Raw genomic sequence first — 23,492 nt, forward strand, 5'->3', positions numbered from 1 at the left:
GAAGTTTGCTGCTGGCTTACTGTTCTTCCTGACTACAAAATGAATTAACTTCTTTAAAAGATAATCCTGGTGGGTTTATTGCATATATTGACGGAAATAACTGACATGAATGATGTCTTTACAGAGCTGCAAATGTCCAAGTGAAGCAAGAAAATCTAAATCCACCAGTAGAACTAGACTAAATATTGCTCTGAAAATCAGCATTTCCAGTCTGCAGTAATCCTGGACTAACCTTGTGTAGTGCACAAGCAGTGAAAAGGTTTTTGGTCTGACACAGAACCATTTATTGTGTTATTTGCAATAAAATATCTGATAATATTTAACATCCATGCATAGAACCATTGCAAACCAATTTGGGATCATAATCTTCTTTAAATCTCTGGAAGACTGCAAGCTGAGTTTTAAATTCATTTAGTTCCTCTTTTTGTGAATGCAGTTACAACTTGGAAAAAGAAACTCAGATTGTCACCAAAAATGCTACTCCATAATAAATCTTCTTCAGGGCAGTTTAATTGAACTGCTAGTTCTTGACAAGTGACTAGCATGCATTTCTATTACATGTCTATTCAGAATGTATGAATATATGAATGATATGAATATATGAATTATCAATTCACTTCAATGTAACTAATATTTGTTCAGTATTTTACATACAGTCATTCTTCAACTTTCTAAATGACATTTTAGTTTTGTAGATGAAAATCTTGTTTGTGCACTCAGTTACCTGATCATGAAAGTATCGTTTCAAAGGCAAAAAGATTCTTGTTTTAGTTTTCTGTAAAATTAACTGCTGAATTGATAAGATTTTACATCTGATTTGACATGCAACTGCTGAGACATTCTGTGTCCTTTTTGTACCATTCCAAAGTTCTGGCTCCTATTGGTTATGAGGATTTTATTACCCTCCTTTGACAAAAATACATACATATGCATTTTAAAATAATGGTAGTTTTTTCCTGATAAAAGGAATATAAAGATTAAGTGAAGTACAAATATGTATATGCAGTATGTAAATAGAATTAGGAGATGTTCAGCAAAACACCTTTCCCTTGCTAATTCTTGGGCAGAGATTGCCCCTGTGTGTGCTACTCATTATATCCCTGCAAGGAAGGAAAGGAGCTGCACTTTCATGATTCTTACTCCTGCAACAGCATCAGAACATTAATTCTGGGGCCCTTGGAGCTCACTGAAAAATGCAGTGAGCTGTAGCATTCCCCTTTGCTGCCCAGAGGAAAATCATGCCCAAGTTTTTTGGGTTCATGTGGTCTATTGGTTCCTTAGAAAAGGCATTCAGTCCTGGCAAGGTGCCAGGGGGCAGTGGCAGGAGAGGAAGGCTGCTGTCCTGGTGGGCATACAGGGAAGAACTGGGTATCCAGGATGGAATGTCCTTATGGAATATTCTTCCTAGCCTCAGGTCTGGAGCAACACACCCTACCTGAGTGACAGGGGAAGCCTGGTCTCCCAGCAGAACAATGAGTTCCCCTCACTACTTTATTAGTGCTTCATACCACATGGAGCTTTTAATTTTTTTTGATTGATTGTCCTATTTTATTGCTCAAGTGCTGTGTGGCATATTGCTGGCTTTTGTCATTGGAGTCTGTTTTGAAAGACTGACTTTTATACTGCTTCAGGCTTTAACAGTGAGAGCTGCAGCAAATGGCCAAGCAATACACTCTGTAGTGAATATTGGCCCGACTAAATGTGAGGAAAACATGGGCTCCATCTAGAGACTTCAGAAATCGTGAATCATGCTTTCCCAAGTGATAACTTTCAGAAATACCAGTGCAGTGGATGGGGATGGTTATTGCACTTGTGAGAGCAGAGTGCACTTCCCAAAGAGTCACACGGGAGCATGGATTGCTGGTAGGGCACAGGAGAGAGCCTGACCCGCTGGCTAGTGGAGATTAAGCAAATTAGCAGGACCTGCAGAAGGCTATAAAGTGGTGGGAGCGACAGAAGATAAGTGATAGGCAGCCCTGAAAGGTGTTGCTCAGTAGAAAGTTCCCCCAGGTCACCCCATCACTCACGGTGCCGGACAGTCGGCTGTGGATGCAGCAGGATGTGGTGTGGGAGACCTGGGAGTGCACAGGCAGCCAGGCAGGAGTGGAGTCCTGAAAGGGACCATGAGTTGCTGCAGTCTCTCCTCAGCAGCCTTTTACACTGAGAGCAGTGTTGGCCAGTGCTTTCTGGTGTGCTGGACCTGAATTCCAGCTCTGTAACAGGGGCTCTGCCTCCGAGATGGATCAGGGCCTGGAGTTTGGCTCGAAGGAAAACTTCCTTCATTCATCATGAAATTTTTGTATTTCAGAAACCTGTTTGCTGTGTCTCCTACCCATGTGCAGTTTGGGTCTTCGCAGGATTGTTCCAGCATTTAGTACATGTTGGGCCATAAATGAGATAAACCAAGCTAGAATTTATTCCAGCTGTGCACAGGCAAAACCAATAAAGTTGTACCAACGTCAGTATGTTTTGAGAATAAGCAAAATTTTAAAAGGAAATACAGAAAACATCAATGTGAATTGCCTGCTCTGAATTACAAAAAAAAAAAAAATGTAGTAGCTTGGACTAATTTGATAGGTCTCAGTTCAGAGAAAGAAAACCACAAGCAAATATTAATGGAACGTAGCACACAGCTGAAGTTAAGCAGGTGCTTAAATGCTTGGCTGTACAGAAATGCAGTGATTTAATTAGGATCTGGTTACATTTGACAGGCATATCTGACTCGCAGGCTATAGAGAGACCAAGAAAAGCTCATTCTAGGTAAATGCATCTGGATGCCAGTCTGTGACAGGAGGAGAGGCAAGCTGCAGTTCAGTCAAGAGTTTGTGCCTTGTATGAGAGGAGTTTGTAAGATGTGTATTCCATATTCCAGGCCTGCAAAACCCCCTGGCATTATTAAGCCAAGTTACTGTTAAAAAAGAAAAAAAAAAAAAAAAAAACTTAAGCAAGAGAAGTGCAAGGTTTTCATTTATTTTCTTTGTTGTTCGTCTGCTCAGTCAAGTGCTGGCCTTCACTGTCTCCACCCATTGACAGTGAAACAAGGAATATGTGCTCTGCTGCAGGTTTATTTGATTGGGGTTTTTCCAGTAAGGGGTGACTCATGGTTTTTCTCTTCAGAGTACATAATATAGTGTATCAGGTTTAGTAGCTGCATTAGTACAATGAGCTGAAATCATTAAATTGATTCCACATGTGATAAATACCAGATTAAAACAGTCAGCAACCCCTCTATATACCTTCCTATCTTTAATGTTGATAACATCATAGTAATAAAACTGTTGAAAAGAAAAAGATTATGAAATAATAATTCCATGGAAGCTGTTTGGGTATCTGCACTGTGGGTTTGGCAGGACTTCACTAACTATCTATGGCATTTTTAGGACAGGTAAAGGAAGTGAGCTGTGAAGTGAAAAATTAAAAGTCCCAAAAACTTCTTTGCCTGTGCCGGTTCATCAAGGGTATGCTGGCCATTAAAAATAAATAAGGAGTTCTCTTGTTCTGTCCTGGATCAGAAATGCCAATTGCAGTTATTTTAGTACCAATTAGGATTGACTTTAAATACTTTTCTGATTGTAGAATTTACCACAGAAAAAATAGAGCAGTATAATAACCACTCTGGTTAATTTAAAATTTCAACAATACTCCCAAACTTGGGGGCACCTCTTGCTTATAGGGTGGGAGCTGAGAGTTTAGAATCATCCAAATGCTTCAGTGATATTTTCCTTAAAACAGTGTCTGAACATATGCTTAGTTGTCACTTTCTTTGGCCATCTTTTAAAAATTCCTCTTGTCTTTAAGGACATTAAGACCTTGCTACCAGTATTTTGAAAGATTTTCAATGTCTTTTTTGACTGATGAACTGAAAAAAATGCAAACTATGATTTTGTTCGTCTTGTTTTTAAACTGAACTGCATTATCAACTTAGTGTGTGCTCTGAAGGTATTGTTAAAAGTACTTTGAAAACTTGTAAATCCCTGTAATTTATGTTCCTGTAGTCTCAACTGCTTCTTTCTGTCCTTCTGGTTTTAATTTGAATGCAGTCTTGTCTGGGTGGGTACCTGTAAAATTGTGTTTTTCCAAGTACAATTTACAGTCGTGACCCTCAGTTTTACAGTGTTCCAACCTTATAGGAGCTTCCTCCTATGCCAAAAAGCCAACTTTGGGTCAAACAGCTCTTTCATATTGTAATTGTCTAATCAAGGTTGCTTGGAACAGATCCGATTTGGGCATTTTTTAGTTTATGACAAAGATTTTATAAGAATATCAAGTGAATTGGAAAGGTTCCTTTGTAGGAGACCAGTGATAGCATTGCCTTATTTCTTCAGATGTATACAGTTGTAAACTTAGCCTGCCTCATGACAACAGTCCCATTTATCTAAACAATTCTCCTTTTAGAGCCAATGGCACTGATAGAAACCCAGATAAGGAATACAGATGGGAGGATCTCAGAGTCTCTCCTTACAGAAACTCCTCACTGGGCAGCTCACAATCCCCTTTTCTTTTTTGGTGCCTGAGAATGCACAGTCCTCTTGAGTTGCCTGCTCCAGGAAATGATGGTCCAGCTTCGGGAGGGTTTTTTAAATCCTGCTGATTTCTTCCTGGAGGTTTTTTCCCCTGTGCTTAGTGTGTTGAAGTGGCAGGCATTGGGGTTTTGTGTTTCGTGGCTCTAACTTAGAATAGTCCCTGAGCTGTAATTATTTGTCTTTTAAATTAAGGTACTAAATTAGCTATATTACTGTAATCTGTAAATTTATCCCTTGTGTATTTGCTGTCTTTTTGGATGATACAGAAAAAAGAACTGTCAGAGCTTTATGTTTTTGTATTACTCCTCAATAAAAGTAGTACTTGCACACTGAAACAGAAGTTACTTAAACTAAATGTTATAGGCTTTATTTTTAGTATTGCTCATTTTTTTAGCATGACTTCAGCATCCTCGGTGGTTAAGAGGAAGAGAAGAGCAGCTAGATCACGTGGTTAAATTTTGTTCTGTTTGTGTTTCCAGATCATTGTACAATCTGGCCGTCACCCCACGGTGCTGCAAAAGCTCTGCCAGTTGCCTTTCCAGTATTTCAGTGATCCTCGTTTAATCAAAGTGCTCTTCCCTTCGCTCATAGCCGCGTGTTACAATAACCCTCAGAACAAGATCATCCTGGAGCAGGAGATGAGCTGTGTTCTACTGGCCACCTTCATCCAGGTACGGCTCCACTGCGCTGCTGTGCTCCCTGTGCTCTCAGGGTGGGGATCTTCACTTCAGTAAAACAAGCAAACAGCACTGAAGTACTTCCAGATTCTCTGCAGCTCTTCTCAAACCGCAGATTACGCCTGTGCTTGAGGCATCTTATCCCACTGAAAGGTTACTGAGTAGTTCAGGTTCTCACTGTCCCTGCAGAATCCGGTTTTCATGAACGTTACTGCATGTTCTGGGAAGATCTGATGTAGATCTTAAAATATTTATTTTTAAAAAAAATATTCCTGCCCATATAGCATATCTGAAATTGGTTTATTAATGTGTTTACATATATATGTACAGTTGTATACTGTGCACCATAGATTTACAGAGAACTGGGTAAGTGTATATATTTTATGCAGAAAATACACAAAACATATGTTACCAGTCTGGTCTTGCAATCTTTATTTTTGACAGTAAGCCACTGAGATCATTACAAATACTGTTTTGGATAAAGATTTGCATTATTTTTTTTCCCTTTGTCTAAGTTTATATGCTGTTTTATCTATCAGATTTTTTGCATTTAAAAATTTCACACATTTTATTGACTATTTCCAGTGAACAAATGCAGTTTTCATAAACACTCTGCTATTAAAGATAATAGGCTTTTAGGAGTCTGTAACCCTGTATTGGTCACCTGAAAGTTACTGTTGTTGATAAAGAAATGTTCATCAAATTCCTTTCCCTAATGCTTACAGCCAGTACAAGAATAGGCTACATGCATCTGAGAAAGGACAAGAACTAAATATTTACTAAAAGTCTTTGCGTAACATCAAACTTAGGAGTGCAGCTACTTTTTATCCTTTTAATAGTAAAATAATTGCAGAGCAGTTTTTTTAAAGAAGTTTGTAACTTGAAAACATTTGCCATATAATAATGAACTTCTGGTTAAATACACTGCTATAATTCATTGTCTTTGATTTTCTTATAGTGAAACTGAAAAAAATAATTTACGCATTATTAGTAAGTGCAGCAAGTTTCGTTTGGGTTTTTTTCCTGCTAAAAAACATGAGGGTGGAGGAGAATGTTTCCTAAATGAGTAATTAAGGTTGTTTACCTTGATTTCTGTTCTGTAAGAGATGGAATGGCACTAAAATCCCAGGTAGCTACAGTAAAGCGTAAGTATATTTATAAGGGTCAACATTACTAATTTGATTTCCAGTTAGTGATATCCTAGGTGGCAAGTCCGTGTACTGTGCCTGCAGGCTTCTAAAGAAAGGTACAAATTATTACAAATTATTATTAAAATATGCAAGAGCTGTGTGTGCTGTGAAGTGCCCTGTCCCTGCTGAGCTCACTGGCCCTTCAGCATTTTGCCCATTTGAAAGTCTAATCCCGAGCGTTGCGCACGCAGATTAGAGAGCGGTGCTGGCAGGATCCAGGGAATGCCGAGATCCCGCACACGCACGAGGGACTCGCTGCTCCACTTCTGTTTCGATTCGCTGCTGTTTGTCTAGCAAATCTCTCATTTGCTTCAGCAGAAGGTTTGGGAAAGACTGCAAAATGTTGCCCTGTCAGTAGAAAATGAGATTCTTCCTTTGCCAGGGAATGCAAAAAGAGGTCCCATTTACGTAAACGTTTGGTGGTGTGTACGAATATAACACTTAAATACAGTGTGTTAAATGTGCATGCAGAACCAAAGGAAGAGCACTGCTGCATTTTACAACGCTCTCCCTACCGATAGACTTACTTCCATCAGCCTGTTTATTTTTGTTCCTTCTGTTTGGAGATGTGCAGAAATGAGTAGAAACATTCAGAAGTATCCGTGATATGCTGTGTTGTATCTTATCTCGGGTAATCCCTTCTTCAGTGTTGTGCTGGCTGCAGACTCCAGCCGAGGACAGGAGCTGCCGTGGGGAGCTGGCTGGTGGCAGGCGAGGTCGGAGTCCTGCTGGCTCCCAGGATGCTGCAGATATCCCAACGCCCAGCAGCAGTGGGGTGGTTATGGGGCACAGCTGGGGCACAGCTGGCTGCCAGGGCCAGCAGCGCTGGGCAGCGACTCTACGTTCTTTCTCCCAGAAGATCAGCACCTCAGGCTCCTGGCTTGCTGGGAAGCACAGCCATTGAAATTGGGACCAGTCATGAATTTTGTAAGAGCATATTTGGAGTTGGGAGCAAAAATCTGAAACAACATTTGTTTTACAGAAAAGTGGCTATGCTAAATAAAAATCACAGTAATAACTATTTCCTAAGAATACGTTAAAGCCTTGGAAAGCCTCTCTGTTGTGTACTAAAAAATATATTTTTTGAAAACAAATATAAATAAATGTATGAAAATCCACTGTAAATGACAGAATTTAAGGGCTGGCAGTATTGTGTTATGAGATGTAGCAAACAAGACAGAGTTTATTAATTTACAGATTACATGAAGTATTAGTATTTTTAATGACTGTGGAAACTTCAAAATGTTGCTTGAATTCTTCAGATGTAAGATCCGAAAACCTGATGTCTTTTTTTGTTTGTTTGTTTTCTCCCATAGGATTTTGCACAGAGCTCAGGCCAAATGGAAAATCAGTTATCTCAGCAGAGGGGTACGTTCCCTGCAGTGTAACAGGGTAACAATTGGGTAACAGAATGTGTGGATGCTATGATTTATCCTGAAAAGAAATACAGTAAATTGCAGCAAAGAAATACAGTAAATTGCAGCAGGATTTTAGAGTTTGGGGTGGGCTCCCTGGCTTTCATCCTGACCTACACATACACGTAGGTGTCTTCCAGTCTGCTTCTTTTCTATCAGGGATTCTGACTCTTAATCTTTATTCAGTGCTATGTAGTATCGTGTGATACTGTACCTGCACATAGTTAATTAGCTGACACAAAGGCTGCCTTCAAAAGTTTTAGGTTGCAGAAGCTATGCAGCCATGCCAATACACCCAGAGAGCCAGAAATCTCTAAAATACTTTCCTGTAATTGTCCTTTAAAGTTTGTCAGTTTGCACAAGAGTCGAGTTTCCCCCCCCCACCTCAGTTATTAAAAATGTTACTTTAAATGCAGTCAAGCTTTTTAGCTAAACATTTGAAGGATTCTCAGCTGAGATGGCTGTTACTTGCTAAACACATCTGAAATTCAAGTGTTAATGGGAATCTTAAGTATTGTGCATAAAATGCGGTGCTGGGACAGTTTTTTTCTGCCTCATAACAAGTAGAACTCCACCACCATTTCCTCAGCGTTTGTCAGGAGATGAGTGGTTCTAGGTCTAGAGCATAAAGTTTTTGTTTAAAAATAAATTATATAAGTAAGGTAACTTTATGGAGATCTTTATTGTCAACATCAGACATCTCAGTCTGAAGCAGCCTTGTGCAATGTCTGCAGCACCAACTTTCCAGGATTGTGTTTGCATGAGAATCTGCCCAAGAAACATCTAAAATCCAAGTGGAAAACTTGGTTTTTATTTTCACTATTCAAACCGGAGGAACTTTTAAACAAAGATGTGGTAACATGTGACTGTGATTTCTAAACATTCCCCACTTGCAAAAAGTTGACTTAATAATAGTGTAGGCAGGATTATTTTTATCTCTTCTATCACTTGAATGTGAAGGATAGTGTCCCCAGAAACAAGTGGGAATAATAACACTGATGGGAATAAAAGCACTAATTTCATAGTTGGATGCTGTGTGGAGGGTCAGACCCTCAAACCTGTGCACAGTGAAGTCCTGGCCACGTCACTGCACACTCCAGGGAGTGAAAGCTGCATTTGTGCTCGTGCTCTGAGCTCTGAGGAGTTGGGAGCACAACTCTTCTGCAGCCCTTTGTGGTAAATAAAAGAAACTGCTGAGCAGAAAACGCAGCTGAGGCTGCCCACGGTAGAACCGGGCTGAGCTGGTCCCGGTGGGTCCAAAAATGTGAAGTGTATAATGTTATACAGTTTATATAGAAATAATATAGTATCTAAAGTTGTATAATGTTCCTCTGCAGAGGGCAGAGAGCCTGATCAGCTCTCAAATTCCCAAATGGAAGGAAGCCTTGGCTCATCAGAGCCTCTGCCCCCTCAGTCTTAAAGCCGAGCGTTGATGTCCCGAGCTCCACACAAGTGTCACCCCATCAGAAGATTTGCATAGGGAGAGGGCAGTAAATTACTTAAAGTATCTCAAATTGGCTGCACGTTCATTATTCTTGTTTTATTGCCATTTTATCTTAAGAGGGAATAACTTGGTAATTTTATGTTCTGTCTTCAACAGAAAAATTTTTCAGTTCTCAAGATTATCTTGAGCTCTCCAACAGATTCCCCCGGCAGTCCTGGGAAGAAGCTCGACAGTTCTTCTTGAAAAAATAAGAGTTGGATTTAGTTTTTAAATCCCTAACACCATCATGCTGACCAGTTCCTGCTGACTACCTTCTTTAAAACGCTGTTCCAAAACGTTTTTGATACTCTAAATACCTATGCTGTAGATACATAATTTGCACTATTTATATAAGTACTGTAGATACTTCCAAGTTCTGTTTTGTAATTTTGATAATTTGAGTTTGTTTCGTTCTTGTATCCAGTGTCATGATTTTGGTGTTTTCTGCCCTGTGGTGGGACTTGCACTGGCAGAACTGCTGAAATAAGGTTGCAAATAGAGAAAATATGTTCTATATATCTTGTAATAAAGTAACTTATTCTGTCTTGCGTGATTTCTGTGTTAAAATCATCAGTGTGTTCGAATTACCATAAGCAACACGGTTTAGAAAGAGAGGGAAAAAACACTCACAAGACGTTTTTCTCGTTAATCAAGAGTCAGTCAGAATCAAATCGAAGTAATTTGTCAGATCTGGCCCTGGGGGAAGTTTGCCTGTAATTTTTTGGGTGATTGAGGGTCAGCTAAGCAGATTTTGTACCCTCACGGTTTAAGGTCTCGGTGCAGCTCTCGGTGCTGCCGCGCGCTGAGGGCGCCGCGTCCGGCCCGGGGCCGCGTCCGCGCTGAGGGAGCCCGGCCCCGATCCCGGCCGCGATCCCGCGGGCACCGGGACCACCTCACGGGGCCGCGACCGGCACCGGTGCGGGAGCGGGGAGCGGCACCGAGCCGCGACCGGCACCGGAACTGTCCCTTCTTGGGCCGCGGCCCGAGGCGGCGGCGGTCCTGAGGGGAGGCCGCGCGCCGCGCTCCGCTCCAGCCGCGGGACAACGCGCGGAGCTCCAGCCCGAGCCGGACGGAGCCAGGTAACCGCGGGGGCCCCGCGGCGGGGCTGGGAGGGCGGCGGGATCCCCATCCCCACCTGTCCTCAGCCGGGACATTGCTCGTCCCGGCGGAGCAGAGGCGGCCCCGCAGCCCGGGCCGCTCCGTGCTCCCCGATGGCAGCTCTCTGGGAGCCCCGGTCCCTGCACGTTTGCTCCGCTGTGGAAGCTCCGGCTTCTGGAGCCGCCTCGGGGCCGCGCAGCCCACGCCCTGCAGCCCGGAGGGCTCTGGCTGGGCCCGGCTCTCCCCGCGCTCCCCGGGTGCCCGGGGAAGGGGACGGGGCTCGCCGTGCCTTGAGCTCGGCCGGGCCTGCGGTGCCGCGGGGAGCTGGTCCGGAGCAGCCCCGCGGGCGCTGGAGCGGCCCCGCCGCGCTCCCAGGTGGTGCCAGAGGCAGATTAGGAAGGAGTCGCCGCCTGGCTCTGGCCGGGGGATGGATGCGCGGGAGGGTAGGGCTCGCCTCGCCGCCCCGGGGAGCCCCCGCCGCCCAGCGCTGCCGCCCCCGGGAGGAGCCGAGGCGGCCTCGCACCGCGGCAGGTGCGGGCACGGCCGGGCGAGCCTGGGGGCTACTCCGAAAGGGAAACCTGCGCTCCGCCTCCCCTGCTATAAATAAGCGGCCCCGGGTCTGAAAGCCGATTAACGCAGTGCGGTGAGGCCGTGCGGGAGAAGCCGGGGCTGTGCCCGTCCCGACCGCTCTGTTCCGCTCCCCATCCGTATGGCCGCGCTGCTCCGCGCCTGCCGTGCCCCTTCGCCGCCCTTCCCCAACTTTTTTTAGTTCGCTTTTGTTTTTTTCGTTACGATCCATTTTTGTTTACTTTTTTTTTTTTTTTTATTAAGTCCAAAATATTTAATCCCACTATTCAACCGCTGACTCTGACAATAAATAACAATAACTTACTTTTGATCGTTAAAGGCGCAAACAATCCGTCCTTCGTCCATTGATAACTTAACATTATTAGTACTAGTTTTCCCGTTAAAAAGTCTCGTTTCCGTGTCCCATTTTTCCAGCGATCGTGCGGGGCCGGGCACGGCGGCCCGGGAGAGGCATCGGTGTGAGATGAGGCTGGACGGCGCGGCTCCGCGGAGGAAGGTCCAGGCCGGCTCCGCGGCCGCACGCCGGAGGAATCTCTCCCCCTTCTGTATTTTTTTAATTATTATTTATTTATCCCTTTCAAAAAGGGAAGAAAAGCCGTCCCCAGCGCAAGCGACGGGCGAGGCAGCCTGTCACCGTGCCGGGCTTCGGCGGGGAAATCCGCATTTCTTTGGGGAAAAGAAACATCGAAATCCGCAGGGAAAAAAAAAAATAACAAAACCACGAAATAACCAGGGCGGGGGATCTCTCTCCGGTCTGGTGAAGGCAGCGCGGATCCCGGTGCTTTTTTGGCCGTCAGTAACATATTTTTTGTTTGTTTTTAAATAAGAATAATTAAAAACAAAGGCGTTTGTCCGGCGCTCTGGGAGCGGCCCGGGGCCGGGTGTCTCATGCAGGGAGCGCAGGCATGCGGAGGTCCCGCGGCGGGGCCGCTTCACGTCTCGGCCGGGCTGGGTACCATGCTGTTGGGGGTGTCGGGGAGCTGGGAGGACAGCGAGGTCACGTCGCTGCCGGAGGAGGTGCCCAAGGAGCCGGACTCGGAGAAGGAGACCTGGGGGAGCAGCGGCGGTGAGGGCCCGGCGCGGTCGCCCCCTGCCCCGTCCCCCTCCCGCAGCGCCGGGATGTGCCCGTGCCCTGCGGCCCGACGGACGGCCCGGCGCGGCTCACCAGCTGCTGGAAGGCGGCGGGCTGCTCCAGGTCGCTCTGCAGGGCGAATTCGCTGAGCGCCTTCCAGGGCGGCTGGTAGGTCTGGACCTCCACGGCGCTGCCCTGCACGGCGCTCTCGTGGCGGATGGGGCTGCCGGCCACCAGCGGCGTCCCGGTGAGGCCCTGCAGGCTCTGCGGGCACACGGGGATTCAGCGCGGCTGCCGCCCGAGCCCCCCACCCACACCTCCTTCCCCGGCGGGGAGGGCGGGCGCTCACCGTCTTGTCGCTGTGCTGCTGCTGCTGGAGCTGCTTCATGAGGATGGACTTCTTCTTGTCCTTGCAGCGCTTGTTCTGGAACCAGACGCGGATGACGCGGGGACTGAGCCCCGTCATTTCCACGAGCTGCTCCTTCATCAGGGCGTCGGGGCGCGGGTTGGCGGCGTAGCAGGTCCGCAGCGTGTGCAGCTGCTTCTCGTTCAGCACCGTCCGCACGCGGGTGGTCTTCTCCGCCGCCTTGTGCGCCGGCGGCCGCGGGGCGGGCGGCCGCCCGGGCACCGGCTCTGCGGCGGGCGGGGAGGGCGCGCACCGTCAGCGCCGCCGCCCGCTCGCCAGCCGCAGCCCCCCCGCCACCCTCCCCTCCCCGCCGCCCGCCCCGCTCGGAGCGGGTACCTGCGAGGTGCGCGGCCGGCGGCAGCGCGGGGCTGCGCGGGCCGCGGGCGGCGCCGCCGTCGGGGGCCGGCCCGTGGTCGGCGCGGCAGAGCAGGTCGCGCTCCCGCAGGCAGAACTGGTCCCCGGGCAGGAGCTGGCGGCCGCAGGCGGCGCAGCGGAAGCACTCCAGGTGGTAGACGTGGTCGCGGGCGCGCATCACCAGGTCGCTGCTGCTGAACGCCGCCCGACACTGGGCGCACTTGATGCCAAAGAGCCTGCGGGGACGCGACGAGTCAGGGCCGCGGCCGCGCCGTCGGGGCGGCTCCAGGCGGTGCCGCGGGGGCGAGAATCGGGTTTTCGTTTGGGGAAATTCGGGGGAGGATTAAGGGGCTTTGGTGCTTTTTCGGGTCTGGGTTATTTTTTTATTTTTTTTTCTAACGAGCGTTGGCGCATTCGGGGTCACCTGCTGTAATCCCGTTTGCAGTAGGCCTTGCCGTCGCGCAGGAAGCATGTGCAGGTCTCGTCCAGGGGCTGGCCGCACTCGGCGCACTTGAGACAGGCGACGTGCCACTCCAGGTCCGGCGACACCCGCAGCAGGAAGGGGTCCTGGATGCGGCCCCCGCAGCCCGCGCACAGGGCCAGCCCCGGCCGCCCTGCCGGCAGCCAGCGGGGTACGGTCAGAGCCAGCACCGAGCGCCAGCGGAGGCCAGCAATGAGGGAAATGCACTTTTTCTTTTTTACACTTTATCCTTTTTTTTTTTTTTCTGTTTCTGATTTGTTTGGGGTTTTTTTTCCAAAATAGGAAGAAAGAGAAATAAAGACAGACACACGGACAGAAAGGATGGAAACACGAAACGAGACGAATACGGCCAAGGAAAACAAAAAAAACCCAACCAACCAACAAACCAAACAAACAAACAAACAAAAAAACAACCGAACCGCCCCCCCCCCACCCCCGGAAAATGAAAAGGGAAGAAAAGGGGAAAAAAGGACAGAAACTTGATCAAGGCAAGTAAATGCAGAAAGACAGAGACGTAAAAAGAAGGATTTCGGAAAAGGAAAATAAAAGTAGAAAAACAAAAACAGTAAAACAACGTCTGGGGAAAACTTGAAAAAATTAAGGAAAGAAACAAAGGAATAAGGAAGGAAAGAAAGAAGGAAAGAAAGAAGGAAAGAAAGAAGGAAAAAGAAATTAAAACAGGATGACGGAAAGAGATATAAAATAATCCAAAACCCAGAGACGGTTAAAATGGGGACATGGACAAATGAAAAGAGAAAGAGGTATTGAATCAGAGACAGAAAGAGAAATGAAACAAAACAAGAAAAGAAACAAAATTAAATTAAAAAAAAAAAAAAAAGAAAAAAGAAAAAAACAGAAAGAGAAATTTTAAAAGAGACAAACTGAAACTCGAAAGAGATAAAAAAAAAAAACGGTAACACGGGCAAAGAACGGAAGAAAGGAAGGAAGAGAAGAGGGAAGCAGAGAAAGAAATGGAAACAGTCGAAAGAAATGAGCTCAGCGGCGGGGACAGGAGAAAGGACATGCATTCGGTAAGGAACGGGGCCAGCGGGGCCGGGAAGCGACGGGCACGAACGGGAATAGCGGCACCGGAGCTGCCACGGGCCGAGCCCGCAGCCGCCCGCGGGGCCGCAGCCCTTCCCGGCGCTGTCAGCCCGTGCACCCGACGGCAGAGGCGGCGCGGAGCCCGACCCGCAGGGTCCCGCGCCCTCCCGCCCGCCCCGGCCCCGCGTTCCGCTGCTCTGCGCTGCGCGCACTTACTCTTGGAGGGCTCCCCCATGGCGCCCGGGAGCGGCCGCGGGAGGAGGATGTCCACCATGCGGGCGGCCCCCTGCCCACCGGCAGCGATGCGGGATGCGGAGCCGCCGCTCCACCACTACCCGCGCGGCGCGGGGCGGGGGCCGCGCCCGCCCCCCCGGGCCCGCCCCGCCGGGCCGCGCCGTGATGTCAGCGCGCAGCGGCGCTGACCTCACCGCGCGGCCCCCGGAGGCGATTGGCGGCCGCGGGGACAGCCCGCGGATTGGCGCTGCCGAACAATGGGCGCGGAGCGAGGCGCACGCCCCGCGGGACCCGGCCCGGAGCCGCCCGACGCCGGCACGGACGGGGCTCGCTGCCCCGCGCCCCGCGGGACCGGCTGCTCCGCGCCCTGCGCCCCGCGCCGCCCCGGGACCCTCCGGCCCGGCCGCCGCCGCGCCCCTCGGCCCTGTGCGCGCCGGCATCGGCGGCATCGGCCGCCCGAGGAGAAGGAGAGATTCTTTGTAGTTGGTTTTCCTCCTCTCTTTTCCCTGTTATTCTTCTGGAGTTTTAGTTCGCCTATTATTTTCTTCATTTATTTCCCCTTTCCTTTTCTTTCTCGTCTCTTTTGCGTTTTATTTCGTTGTTCTTTTCTCCGAGTTTCGGCGCGCCGCTGGCAGGTGCCCGCGGGCGGACGCGGCGGGACAGTCCCGGCGCTGCGCAGCGAGCATCTCCGCGGCACACGGGAAGGGGCTGCGCGGCGGACACCGGCTCCACGCTGCGCACCCGCGGAGCCTTCCCTGCCGAGGCCCGTGTGCAGGAGAGCCGCTCCAGCGGACCCGAGCAAAGCCGACCGCAGCGACGGGGCGGCCGTCCGGGCACCAGCCCCCTGACGAGTGGAAATTAGCGGAGAAAAACAGTATTTTACCGCATTTTCATGTACCTGATTCTGTGATGAAGCCGAATCTCTCCTGTTGCTTTTTTATCCTTCTGTCCTTTTTTCTCCCCTCTTTCCCCCCAGTCTCCATGGGCTTCCCGTGCATTAGCAGAAAAATAGGGAAAGCACTTCAGTGGCCTTTGACTCAGTGTTAAATTCCCAAAGACTTTGCAGAACAGCAGCACGAGTGCCTCGTAAGGTCCAGGGAAGCTTACACATGCTGGAATTGAGACTGCAGCTGTCTTGGGGTTTGGTCTTTCTCCTCCATGCAATCACCTTTTTAATTTACACATGGAATTTGACAGGCATTTGCCAACCTGTATGGCTTAGGAAGGACACGGTGACTTTCGATGTTGGCTCAGGAAGGGCAGGCTGCGCTCATTTTTCTCAGAGGAGGGGGGCGAGATGGGTTTTCCAGCCGAAGCACTTGTCCTTTCTGCGAGTCAGGCGCCCTGCAGGTGTGAAACCCCAGAAACTGGGGAGGGGGGAGAACACTTTGGATAAAGTGCTTCACTCTTTGACCCGCTGTCCCAGCCTGACCATAGCCCCTGCTACCCCTTTGAGAACCCCAAATGTTGAAAGCAAGCTTTCAAATGTGTACGATAGCTGCGGGGGAAAGGAGGATGGATGGCATTTGAAGCACCCGCTTCAGCAGGGACGCATGTCACCGAGGGATTTTGGTATTCCTGCCTGCCCCTGCATGTGCGAAGGTGCAGAGGCGCGGCGCAGCAGTGACATCCTCAGGGCAGGGCGAGCCCCTGTGCTCCTGCCTGGGTGGCGCCTGGTGGGGGTTGTGGTCTGACTGCTGCCTGCCGCTAGCGTGGCTCGCTTGCCAGTGGCACAGCTGGGTGCTGGGTAAGAGGTATGAAGGCAATCGGTGAAGTTTGGCTAGTTCTTCAAACTGGGGTGACCCTGAGGGATGGGTGACGGGAACCTCTGCAGCACTGTGGTTCACTCCTGGGCAGCTGGCAGAAAAGAGGGGACAGAAGGGTGACTTCAGCCTGAGCTGAAATTCAGAGTCCTGGGTGAGTCAGTATCTGCATGTGTTCACCGCAAAATGCAAAAATGTCAGAGTGATAGGAGAGTGAAACATGTCTAAGAATACAGCAGCTTGGCAGGGATGCTCTGTGTTGCATCACCCTTTTCCTGCTCAAGGGCAGGATCCTTTCTGCTCTCCCAAACCTCCCACCAGTTTAGGAATTAGTAAAGTTACAGCTGAGCCAAACAAACTTTTCCAAACCTATGCAAAGCTGCGCTGCAGCCACACCTTACCCGAACAGAGCAGTGCGCTGACACCAGGCAGGTATGGTTGGACTGGACTCACTTCACAACCAGGCAGGTAGGAACAGGGTAGGCAGTGCTGCACAAGCAATTTGGTAGAAAAGCCAAAAAAATTACTTGCCAGGGAAATGTTGAAATTCCTGCACCTCCTCTGTGTGATGTACAAAAAGCTTTAAAATGACTACGGGTAATGGCATGAGGCACCAGCTCAATACCACATGCTTTACAAACAGGTTAATTGTTGGTTCATCTGAGGGACATAAGGGAAAGCACATCTTAAAATCACAGAATGTCGAGGGGGCACCTCTGGAAAACTGCCTTCAGGTCACTTGGAACTGCTGGAAGCATTTTCTAGTCAAAGCCAAATGAAATCTCTCCTGCCACACCGAGTACTCCTTGCTCTCCTCCACCCAGGGTCCAGAGATCCCAATCTCTTTTGCGGCAGTTCTGGCTGGGTTTGGTGTGAGAGCTGCCAGGGGCTGAGGCTGGCTGAGGGCACTTCTGCTCTCTGCAGAGCAACTTTGGGGTTTGCTCCCAAATAGAAATGCAAGTTCCCTCTAGAAGGGAGAAATAGTAACTTTTTAATTTTGTTTGCAGCAGATTGCAAAGGCAGTAAACACTGATTCTTTCAGAGCCAGCCATGGATTAAGTCCATTATAAAATTAAAACAGATGGAACGCAATTTCACTTACATTACAAAAAAGGACAGGAACCATCTGCAATAAGATTTAGCATTGCAAAGCTATTGTTATCATGTTACCATTAAAACCTTTGATGAAGAGTTTTCTTTCTTTCACAAATTTGTTCACATGAAACAAATGTTTTATTTATCCATCTTCCTAAGATAGTCATATTTTATTAAAAAGATGATGGCTCTCAAAAAGAAACCTCCCTTGGTCCTAACAGAATATGGCGAAACAAAGAAATGTTGTAAAACTCTAACATTGAGACAGTGGGAGCTTCAGTGGGGCAGATGTAGCAAAATGAGAATTCCCCATCCATTTTTCCTTTAAAAAAACATTTCCTTGTGTTTAGGCACAATGTCTGATACTGAAAATAGATAATTAATGAGATAATGGGATAGTGCATGTCACCTCCTGTCCAATGGGATTATCTGATGGCTAATTATGGACAGATTGTGATTAATGTGATTATGGATTGGATATTAATCTGATTCTGGATTGATCTAGTTATGTTTTAGTCTGCTCCAAATGGTTAATTGGATCTGAGATAATAGAAATGCAGCTTGCACCAGATTTTGCCACATCAGTTGATGAAGTATCTTTTGATCTGGGTGGGTTGCGAACAATAAATTATTTACAGCTGTTGAGAAAATGACTCTTCCTTAGAATGTAGTCATTCATTTTATTTTTGAGAGCCTTTGAAAACAAAATCAATATCCTTTCTAAAAGGAGATGTTGACAAAAGAAAGGCACGTACATAACTCACAAACAAATGTGACGAAATTAAACAGTGGTTAACCCGGTGGCCTAATGTCTGGTGATGCATTTGAATTGCTATGTGGAGCTTTGGGCTCAATTCTTCTGAGACCAGCAGGGGTTGGGAGCATTGCAGGGAACAGGGCCCTGTGCTGGGGAAAGTGGTGTTGCGCAAGAGCTACTGCCAGCCCTGCTAGTGATTAAGAATCAGCCATGGTAACATGGCAAAGGAGCCCTTGCCATTTTTCCCCTCAGGATAAAAAGGACTCAGAAAGTTCATGAGTGCAGAAAAGACTTATTGGCCCATCTCCTCTGGTCTCCTTCATACCATGCAATTGGACACAGAATTATTATTTTTTTCCCTCACAGTGAGCCTTTTAATTCATGGTTGACCTCAGTCTTCTCTCCCTGAGATGCATCTGGTCTTGGTGTCTCCTGCCAGGGCAGGAGAGACTGCCTTGCTCTCACATCCTGCTTGTAAACTGCTTTCACTGGAATGGACATCTAAGTGAAGAGTTTAGGTTCAAGCCCCAGACAGACACTGGATCTAGTTATGCTGCTATCTGCAGGATTAAAGGCAATGGGTAAATTGCAGACTTTATGGCAGACTTCATCTTAGACTTTGTGACAGGGCAAGCAGGAGGCACATTAGCCTTTGTCACCAGGTGCTATAATTGGCAGGTAACTTCACCAGAAGGTTCTCCTCCCTAGTGGGCTCTGCAATAAAAATATCAAAAATTAAGCAGGTCCCAAAACACTGGAAACAAGGCCTACTGCAGCTGCTTTGCTTACACAAAGTGCTATTGACTGAGCTGAAACAGAAAGAACAAAGGGAAAAACAATTTTCCTTAAAAAGTCCTTAGAGGCATGGAAAGAGCTGTTCCCCTGGAGTGACTGTCCCTGCTGCTGCATAAATGGCTCGGGCTGGTGTGAGTGGGAATACTTTGGCATCTGGATTCCTTTCCAGCAGTGTAATAGGCAGGAAAGTGCAGATACCCCTTTAAAGTTAATGCTGGTAGAACCTGCCAGAGCATTTCACACATATCTGCCATTAAGGACAAAGCAAGGAGGTTGGCAGGTCACAAAACCCCACCCAGGTGTCTGCACAGGGAGCGCAGCAGAGCTCTTCTCACCAGCATTGCTGCCCTTGTCCTCCACAAAGCACCATCACTCCTGGGCAGGACAAGTTGTCTTCCAAGGTAACCTGTGTCTTTGCTTTCAGAAGGTTGTCAGGGTGCCGTTTTGCCCCAAGCTTGGGAGAAAGGGTTTCTTGAACTCCTCAGGTGATCTTGTTCTTAAGGAATATGCAGCAAGTGTGATGTTACTCCCAGGCTCTCTTGTTACTTGACTGGCACACAGAAATTATTAGGAAGAGAGAGCAGTTTATAAAGAAGAGAAAATACCTGCCTCGGTGGTTTTGTAGGCTCAGTATTAGAAGGGTTGGTCCTGCTGTGGGGTGGCTTTGGGGAGCTCTTTCCTTGTCCCCCGTTTTGTAAGCAGGGCTTGTAGCATTGTTCCCCTCCAAAGGCTTCAGTAAAGAAGGAGCAGCCGTGCCTTTGGTGGTCCATTAGAAAGGACATCCGGTGTCAGACATGTGGAGATGAGTCTTTATGCCAGTGAAGATGAGGGGCAGAGAGCAGGACTCTGGGGACACCCATCCCCCCTTGTGTACAGCTCGTGGCTGTAGGCAAGGGGTGAGTGCAGGGGGACTGGCAGGGTCCTGGGGTGGCTGAACTTCTCAGACCCTGTGAGCTCCTAGCACCTGGGCACGAATATTTCAGCAGCAAAAATGCTGCTGCTTGCAAAGTGGGTTTTGGTCCTGCCCAGTGCTGGGCTGTGGGTCCTGTCCATGGGTTTGGGGGTCCTGCTGAGCTGTCAGCAGGTTGCTGTTGCTTTAACGTTATTGGATTTTGACAGATTAGGAGGCGAATCCTTTCGTGTGTTGGGGAAGCTTCCCAAATGAAGCTCTTTTAATTTATCTGAGTCAGCTATCCCCAGGGTGATTGCAGGAGGAGTAAGCTAAGGATGACCTGTGACAGAGGGGATCATCATAGCACTAATAAAAAAAATTCCTGCTCTTCACTAAATCCCTTAGTCATGAGGCTGTATTAGCTGGATTCCATATGTTTTAATTAGGAATTATGTATTTTAAGGAAAACAAAATCCCATTCTAGGGGAGTCATCATTACATATTTGTAATGGTCCTTGTTTCATTTGGCTTCTGTAGAGATACCAGTACAGCTATGGTTGTTTGCAACCATATTTTTAGAAGTTTGAGTAATCTGTGTTATTATTTATTTCTTTTCTCCAATCCCAATAGTGTGAAAAAATGTAATTCTCTTTCCAATGCAGAAATTGGGTCAGCAGATCCTAATGAAATAATCCTGGATAACAATGCGCCATACAAGGATCTGCTTCCACTAATTAATGACTAATTTTTCTTTCAAAATACAAAGTAGTAACTTCTGCTTGCAGTGGACAGTGATTCTACCTTCCGTGGCACCTGTTTCTTGCATGTTTTCTGTTTTTGTTATTGTCATGGGAAGGTCAAATAGAAAAAAGCTTTTTGCCATGGTTTAGCTTGTATGGATCATGCTGATATAATTCCTACCTGATTACAGTTATAAGCTCCTAAAACACTGGCCATAAGTGATAAAGACTTCCTTTGTGCTTCGGGCTGTAATCCGCATCAAGCCAGTTTCAATAAGGATTTGTGCATCTGAAGTGTTGCTGAGGATTTGAATCAAAATTATAAACAGAAAATGTAATAAAAAGCCTGTCATGTCTCTAAATTGGTGATGCTACACCTTAAAGTGTGACTTAAAGAGCGGCGATGTCACTCTGCTGATGAAAACACAATGTGTGTGCTATGAAGCCAGACACACAGCGACAGGATCCCTTTATTCTTGGCTAGGATGCAATTAGTTAATTTTGATAGTAGCTCACTTTTGTTTTAGTGTGAGGTAGCAGAGCCCCAACTTGAACGAGATCTCTTTGTTTATTCTTGTAGTTTGGGGTTTTTAGGTGTACATTTGTTGTAAAGATTTCGTCTGCATGAGATGTGCATATTGGAAGCTTAGTTTTGGAGGCTAAAATAGGATTATGAAATTATATGCCACACTTTTAATGAGTAAAACACCCCAATTAAAAGGACATAGTGGTCAAATTAAGGGTGCCTGGGATGTTCTTATTTTGCCTTTGGTATTGTTTTCGTTGGATTACCTAGGGTGCAGGTAGGGATTTCTGTATAGTATAAAACTCCACATCTCTGAAGAGTTACACTGCACCCTAACCACCATTCAAACTGTTGATAAAGAGCCACATCAAATATTAATCCTCTTTTTAAACCCCTCTCAGAGTACTATGGCTTCTGCAAAACCATTTCCCCCCTCATTTTAATATAAACAATTGGGTTTTTTTCACTTAGTAGTTTGCACCGACCAGGCTATGCACAGGCATCTCTAAACACTCATTTTGTTTTCTTTCTTTTTTGGGGACTGAAGGGTGGAGCCAGACCAGGCAGAAGTCAGAGCAGCCCTGGAGCTACTTTAATCCGTATAATCAGGCACAGACCCTGAAGGAGGTTTGCCACCTTCTTTAGCTCTGCCCTTCACAGCCCTCCTTTGGGGCTTGAGGAGTTAAGGTGGTGCTCTGGGGCCAGGAAGCTGTAACATGCAGGACAGCTGCTTTTCCCTATCCTAGAGACATTTGAGAATTGAGACAAAGTAAATTGTCCATTTAGGTGCTTGAGTTGCTGGACCTGGTTAGCTTTTGCTGTAAAGCAGCACTTTTTGGCATCTGACGCGAAAATCATGTGGCAGAATAAATTTAAGTGGTGATCCTGTGCCAAGACTGTGGCAAAGTCGAAGAGCCTTTTTGATCAATCTGTCTTTTGCTTTCTTATGGAGTGACTTAGCAATGCAGAACGAATCACTGACATGCTGGAGATCACCGCTGATTCTTGCAGGAACAATCCAATCGCCATAATTGCTGGGGGGGGGGGGGGGGGGTGGAGAATGTTTTGTTTTTTTTTTTACTCTAAACCACTTCACGATGGGAAGGAAGAAACTACATTCGTGGCTCACTATCTTGCAATTTCTGGGATGGGAATTCCATTCTGGAGCATCCCAAATCCACGTGTGCTTGGGGTCCTGGGCTGGCAGGACCAGTTGCTCCAATGTGGCAGCTCCTGCCAGCTTATCCAGGACACCAGGTTTTCAGAGAGCCATAGCACACAGTTTAGCAGTGAATTTGGCCTGAAACATTTTGCTTCATTGATTTTTAAATCCCTCTTCTCGCTACCCAGAAAAAAATCCAGCGGTATGGAAAAACAGCAAGTCTCAGTCCGGTCCCTGGGGTATCCTTGTGCTATGTGAGGGGCAGGCACAAGATGTCTTGCCTTGGTTCTGGGAAATCAGAATAATAATAAAATATATCTATAAATTATTCAGATTGTTATAAATAATAAAGAGATCAAGCCGAATTATATATGATCAAAATAAGCGATATTTATTTTGCGACCGAAATACGGTCCTCGATGGCCAGAATAAAAAAGGACAGCGCCAAGCCCGTGATCGGCGCCGGATGAACACACTCTGATCCGACCTCCATCGCTTCAGATCCCCCAATGTTCACGAATGTCGTCTTGGTCAGTCCTGTTTTTATACAGTTTTTCCTAGCCTGGAGCAGAGGTCCTCCTTTCCTTTCGCAGTTTCGCATATTCATGTAGCTTTCTTTCTCTGCGTTGGGCTGGACAAAACCATTTCTGGGAAGCGATGAATTGAGGTGAATGCAGATTTTTGGATTACGGGAACCAAGTATTGAGATGTAGTTCTCCCTGACGACTCCGGTTATCTTGATTAGTGATACTTCTCAAGTGTTCATCGCCTGGGTGTTCCCTGGACAGTTTCTGAAAGGGCCATGTCCGCCTGAGCCATTTCTATTAACTTGCTAATTTAGGTTCTTCGGCTGTTGTTGACAGCTACAGCGTTGCAATTCTTATGTTCCTCCCTCTGCAGGTTATGTTCTAAAGTTTCCTTATTATTTTCTTTATTTATAAAAACATTATTTATTTCACATTAATTACAAACCAACACGAATTATTTTATAAATATATTACAAGAGCTATTGCCTAATGTTGCCTGGGGCCAAGCCCAGGGGTGTGGGTGAGGCAGCCAGAAATCTGTCATGGTGAGGGGATGCCATCCAGGACTGGCGGTATCTGGCTGGTCTTTGAAGTTCAGGTGTGTTTGGACAACTGCTGGGGCGTGACATTTGGGAAGCTCGGTGACATTTGGGAAGCACGGTGACACGTG

At 47.2% G+C, this 23,492-nt stretch overlaps 2 protein-coding genes across 3 annotated transcripts in view; one reads left to right on the forward strand and one right to left on the reverse strand.

Annotated features, from left to right (window-relative positions):
• Positions 1-9,841, forward strand: part of SCAPER (S-phase cyclin A associated protein in the ER) — a 132,774-nt gene extending 122,933 nt beyond the window's left edge. For both annotated transcript variants that reach the window (XM_056499517.1, XM_056499516.1), the window contains exons 30-32: positions 5,003-5,194; positions 7,707-7,758; positions 9,406-9,841. In XM_056499517.1, the coding sequence (XP_056355492.1) occupies positions 5,003-5,194; positions 7,707-7,758; positions 9,406-9,500 (339 nt within the window). In that variant the 3' untranslated portion in view covers positions 9,501-9,841. The remainder of the gene's footprint in view (positions 1-5,002; positions 5,195-7,706; positions 7,759-9,405) is intronic.
• Positions 9,842-11,193: 1,352 nt separating this feature from the next.
• ISL2 (ISL LIM homeobox 2) lies at positions 11,194-14,667 on the reverse strand. Its single transcript, XM_056499795.1, has 6 exons — positions 14,548-14,667; positions 13,231-13,420; positions 12,789-13,042; positions 12,396-12,679; positions 12,140-12,310; positions 11,194-12,023 (listed from the first exon to the last, which is right to left on the reverse strand). The coding sequence occupies exons 1-6, from the start codon at positions 14,603-14,605 to the stop codon at positions 11,907-11,909; spliced, it is 1,074 nt and encodes a 357-aa protein (XP_056355770.1). The 5' UTR covers positions 14,606-14,667; the 3' UTR covers positions 11,194-11,906.
• Between the last annotated feature and the right edge of the window lie 8,825 nt (positions 14,668-23,492).

Source organism: Oenanthe melanoleuca, chromosome 10 (genome assembly GCF_029582105.1).
Source record: "Oenanthe melanoleuca isolate GR-GAL-2019-014 chromosome 10, OMel1.0, whole genome shotgun sequence".
Taxonomy (NCBI): Eukaryota; Metazoa; Chordata; class Aves; order Passeriformes; family Muscicapidae; genus Oenanthe; species Oenanthe melanoleuca.